At 36.0% G+C, this 6,000-nt stretch overlaps 1 protein-coding gene across 1 annotated transcript in view; it reads right to left on the reverse strand.

Moving 5' to 3' along the window:
- Window positions 1–6,000, reverse strand: part of ADAMTS19 (ADAM metallopeptidase with thrombospondin type 1 motif, 19) — a 154,341-nt gene that overhangs the window by 69,524 nt on the left and 78,817 nt on the right. Inside the window, exon 10 of the mRNA XM_009889716.1 lies at window positions 3,511–3,616. Coding sequence (XP_009888018.1) covers window positions 3,511–3,616 — 106 coding nt within the window. The remainder of the gene's footprint in view (window positions 1–3,510; window positions 3,617–6,000) is intronic.

Consider the following 6,000-nt stretch of genomic DNA (forward strand, 5'->3'; position numbering starts at 1 on the left):
AACACTTAATAAACATCTGTGTATCAGATGCATTCAATATAATTAACTGTAATTCTTCGACTGCGTTCATGTGCAAGCAAACCTAGATTAAAGTGCAGTGGGCATACCCTATCCCACGCAAAGTGCTCTAAACTCATAATTACACAACTGATGTCAGCAACATTAGAGGTCTGCCAAATTGTTCTGAGTTTGCAAATGATCATGAGATTTTGTCAGAAACAAATGAATTCCAAATATATAGATAATAGTATGGAGTTTCGTATATAAAAACAAGCCTTCCAAAAGCAATCTGTTACCTTTTTCAAAGGTACTTTTATACTCATTGAAACAGTGGAAAATGCAAATGTATTTGTTTCTTTATGTTCTCAGGCTGATCAATGAAAATCTACAATGCAAATCTATAACATATTGCTTACATTTTGAATCTATTTGAATGATAATTTGTGGGCAAGTAATTTTTTGTACAGAAGACAAAAAAATTAAGTTTTTTTCTTCGTACTTTGAGAGGCGAAATCTTTGAGAAAGTTTTTGGCTTCTCCTATGCTGCTGAATAGGTCTCTCTACACAACAGCAAGAGCAACTAGAATGGTTACAGATATTGGACAAAAAAAGAAGATGACAATTAAGTGACTTCAAGATTCAGAAAGAGTTTATGAAAATTTTCTAGAAAATATGATGTGTTGAAAGAGGAAAAGATTTATGACTGGTTTAGGTGTTGATGATTTAATCTCCATTTCTGAGACAGTTAAGAATGAGCAAGACAAATCTCTGCAAGAAATACTCGTTACATTTGAATCTCTTGTGGTCCTTTTCAATGGGACGTTCATTCAGATGTTTGTCTTCAAATACTTTTATATTGCCTCTCCACAAAGGGTCAACTACTTCTAGGGTGCTGCTTTGCAATCACCAGGGCTAGGCTGGCAGACACAGACAGTCATGCAGAGAAAACATGTCCCTGGAATATCACCTTAATCTCTTTGGGGTATGATCACTTTATTTCAGATTGCAATGGTTAAAGACTGTAGCTCCATGATGAAGCAGCGATCAAGCTGAATGCCTCTGCCTCTGTTTTGCAGGGAAGGCTGCCCTTTATTTTTGGGGTGTTTTTTTTTTTTTTTTTTTTGTGGCAGCTGTTTATGTATCTCTGCCGACCTATTACTTCACTTTTGTGGTAGTCTTCCTAATTTCTATGTGGCTTGTTATTAGCATTCATGAGGTTGAATTTCTGCAGAAATGTGTGGTTCAAATAACATCCTGTCCTTTACTATGAAACCAGATTTAGTTTATTCTGTATTTCCATTGTTTTTTTAATGTCTGTTACAGTACCTGTAGAGAAACGTGAGAACATCTCTAAGGACATCCAAATGCCATTATTACTGTGAGAATATGATGGCTGGGATATCATCATAATTTGTTTTTCCAAATTTATTTGAATTAATATGGAGGGATTTGAAAGTTCTGACATTTCATAGTGTAACCTTTAACAAATTTTCCCAGGATTCATATATCAGCTATTTAGTTTTTATGTCCCTGTAGGAAGATCATGCTAAACCCTTTCTCTTCCTCAGTACCACAGCAATGCAAAGCCATGAAAATATTTCAAGTTGAGGACTGAATGTAACAAGACTTATATAGAGCCTGGCCTGTGCAGCAGTCTTGGAAGAACAGCTATGCAACAACAGTGAGCTTCCCTGTCTAACTTGTTCCAGATACTGTTTGGCATCCAGCAGCCCTTGGAATGTCAAAGATAGGCCTAACTTGTCTGCTTCAAGACAAAACCTTCTTTAAAATATCAGTATCCCACATTCTCAAATTCGCTAGTGCAGAACCAACACATTATCCATAACTGCACAAATTTTATACCTGCTTTCCATTTTCTGCATCTAGGATTTTGTACATCACCATTTCCCAGGAAGCATGAGGTCTCACATTTCTGGTTGATCAAGATGCCTCTTTGTTCAAAGCCAGTAATTCTGCTGCCAAGCTTTTTGTTCTCTAAACATGTTTTTACTGTGCAGGTCATAAAGCAGTACTTGTATTTCTCTAAATTACCTGGTATTATCGTACCTGCCTCAAACAATTTTTAAAGTTACTCCATCAGTGAACTTATCTGCAGGTCATACTCAGTTATTGTTTCTTTTCCCTCATCCTTGGTTTACTGTCATAAGAACAAGTGTACAGAAAATGCATCTGCCTCTACCCACCCCTCTTCTAATATTAGCAAACACTATAGTGAAAAGAAAAAAACCAGCATGTGGCTACAAAATACAAACACTTTTTTTTTTTAAGTCTTTCCTTTATCATAACTATCACTCAGACAGGTTGGCTTATATTAACTTGGAGTTGCTTTCTGCATTTATGAAAACCCAAAAAAAGAAAAAACAAAACAGGCCAATTTCATGCAGCATCTCATATTCATGTCACCCTTTCCCTCCAAGTTACATAATTGCTCTGAATTTGCTTTTTTTGCATTCAGAACAAATTTTAAATAGAAATATTTTAAGTCCCAAATCTTTCTTGTAATCAACTGCACGTTTTAACATCAGATGATATGACCTCTGTTCTCAGAGAGCTTTGACCAAATTTAAACCAAATTACTTTTAATTCAAAGTGTTTGTTCTAAGATACCTAACCTCAATGTTCAGAGGTTCAAAGGACTTAACAAAATAACCCTCTCTGTTGTCACTCAGAAGCTGCTATTCTAAAAATATATACACAGATATCTGGAGCAGACACTACAGGTCAAAATGACAGACTAATAAACACCTCTTATTTTATTTTATTTTATTTTATTTTTTTTTTTTTTCATTTCATTTCATTTCATTTCATTTTATTGTAAAATAAGCACTCCCCTGTTTATTTTCTTTAACAAGTACTGAAGCTAAGAACCAAATACAACTTTCACTAACAAATTTGATTATTGCATCATGAGAATTTTTCACTTTTGCTTCAAAGTATTCCTCATGGAATACAATCCAATTGGGAAGGATAGTTACCTTCACCTTCACTTTGTCATCCTTTTCTATTAAGGCAGTAAAAAGCAATATTATGTTGCAATGACCAATGACCATTATACGCTTTAACGGGATTTATCCTGAGAAAGCCAAATTAAATAAGGGCTCTTCCAACTCGTGTTCTCATTAAAATGTTTGTTGGCAACAATAGTCAGAGCTGGATCTGATACACAATACCACAGTCACAAAAGAAAAAAACATCTTGGGGAACCTGCTTTTCCTCTAGACAATGTCAGTCCTTCCAGCTAACCTAGTTATTGTGTAACTATAAAGATTCGTGTATTACTCCAAGTTGTAAACACTTTCTTAATTGAATAATATATATCAATACATGTCACTATTATTATTAATAACAGAACCATTTTTTTCCAAATTTTTCATCAAATTTAAAAGCCTTCCTAAAAGAAAAAAGGAAAAACTAGCACACAATCAAAGTAATGATATCATAGTATATTACAAGCAAACAAATACTAGGGCTTGTTATCCACATACTTACTTGTGACCCATTTCATGGGCAATGGTAAAAGCGAGATTCAGACCATTGTCCTCTGCAATTATACATTTTCGTTTTTCACTGCACATTCCACTCAGATATGCTATACCTAGGAAACACAACCATCACATTCAATTATTTTTTGTTATTACTAACTGTATGTATTATGGCATTATTGACCCCAAACAGGCCTGCAACCTTATTGTGGTCAGGGCCATCCAAATACATAAACAGATCTCTCACAAAGGTCTATTTACTCATAAGCCAGAACGACTGATTTTAGCACAAAATTGGATAAAAGATAGCAAAAAAAACACAAGCAGTGGCAATATTACCTAATAGTACTAGTGCCTGATTACCGAGACTGCTATGTGCAGAAAACGTATTCTCTAAAAGCATTGCTAGGTACCTTAATAAGATGTGATAGAACACACACATGAACATCAATACTACTGTAAATGAAAATAGATGTCTACAACAACAGGACAGAAGTCTGAACAGGTGTTTCCTCTGACAGACTCAGAAGAACAGAATGCAAAGCATACATTATCACTGTTCAGCGCTTACATAGTGTTCAGCATGTTAATGATTTTAAGAATGTGTAAGAGAGTCAGGTGTCACAGAACTAGAAGAATTTGTAGGAGACTGCAGCCTGACAGACACATTCCTTGTAGAGGCTCTAATGCCTCTACTATATAATACATAAGTTTTCAAAAAATATAAGCCTGAATGGTAGGCTTTTAAGTTCAAGTTCAGCTTCTAAAAAGTAGAAAGTCTGTAATTGCAAAAGCTTGAGGAACATGCAGTTTAATTTGGGTAATGGTAATTTTTTTCAGACCACAAATACATTAGTGGGGACCTATTGTAGTCAATCGTTGTTTGCAATTTCAGAGTAAGCAATCAAAACGCTGCTTCAAGTGTTTGGCCTTCTTCCCAGGAACATCCTTTCAATGGAACGGTGCCCTCTGGATCAACATGTTGGCTGAATGTTTGTATGTAAAGGTCAAGTTTGAAATGTTTGACAGTGCTTGAAATTTAGTCATAATTAGCATTCTAAGTTAACAAGATAAAAGCCATTCTTCTTACAATCCAACTATTTGTCAGTCTGTGATCACATCGCCTCATCCACAACATGAAATTCAAGTAGTAACCCCATCACTAGTCTGGCAGTGTTGCTCTCAACAGAGCTGGCTAAAAGTTTTTGGACACAAAACTCATGTGACAAAAAATATTTTTCAGGACTGAACAAAACAATCACAAATTAGATTTGAATATGGCAGAATATTTCTTTCCAAAGAAAGGAGAAAACATGGAGCAGGGTAAAAGTAATTTGGCATACAAAAAAAGAGGCAAAACACTTTCAAAGCAAAAAAACCCAGAAATCCTTCAAAAGATACCTCATGCTAAATGTAGGTATCATTTATATTAACTCTATTGAAAATAAGAGAAGTAAGAAACGCTTTGAAATGCAACATTCTATTTCGATTGTTACGCTCCAGTGGTTGAAACAAAAATAATTCTAAAACCATTTTGTGCCTTGTAGTTCCACAATTACACACATTTTCTTTCAAGTTTTGATGACCAAACTGAAAAAGATAGATCTGCTTTTAACACTGTAGCTCTAAGTAGCAGAGCTGGTAACAATATCAGAAGAAACAGACATCAGGGCCCTGACTTTAGCCAACATCAATGAATTTACAAAGTGCTAAAACAAAATAGAAAAATTGTTTTTGCCATAGACAAAATCCAGTGCTTCACTTTGAATTGTTGTGGGTATTCCTGTTACTATAATGTAAAATGTTCAGAAATACCTTCCTTACTCTGCTGGTTTTGGCTGGGATAGCTGGTAAGGGCCTGTGTTTTCAATTTGTGCTGGAAACAGTGTTGGTAACACCGGGATGTTTTAGTTATTGCTGAGCAGTGCTTAAACAGAGTCAAGGCCTTTTCTGCTCCTCACACCACCCCACCAGTGAGCAGGCTGGAGGTAGGCAAGAAGTTAGGAGTGGACACAGCTGGAACAGATGACCCAAGCTGACCAAATGGCTATTTCAGACCATATGCTGTCATGCTCGGCAATAAAAATATGGCGGGGGGAAGAGCTGCTCAGGGACTGGCTAGGTATTGGTCAGTTGTTGGTGAGCAACTGTTTTCACTTGCATCACTTGTCTTTCTTGGGTTTTAGTTCTCTCTGTTATTTTCCTTTCCATTACAATATTATTTTTACTACTACTACTTCTGCTATTATTACAATGTTTCAATTAGTAAACTGTTTTTATCTCAATCCACAAGTTTTCTCACTTTTGCCCTTCCAATTCTCTCCCCTCATTCTGATATTCGGAGGGGGGGAGGGAGCGAGTGGCTGTGTGGTGCTTACTTGCTGGCTGGAGCTAAACCGCAACACTTACTGAAGATGGCTATCCTCAGTTGGATAAAAACTATTTGCTGGGATCTACAGAAAGAGAATTCCCAAACCTCCCTCTGCCTGTTGATGCT

Source organism: Charadrius vociferus, unplaced genomic scaffold, assembly GCF_000708025.1.
Source record: "Charadrius vociferus isolate BGI_N301 unplaced genomic scaffold, ASM70802v2 scaffold377, whole genome shotgun sequence".
NCBI classification, from domain to species: domain Eukaryota; kingdom Metazoa; phylum Chordata; class Aves; order Charadriiformes; family Charadriidae; genus Charadrius; species Charadrius vociferus.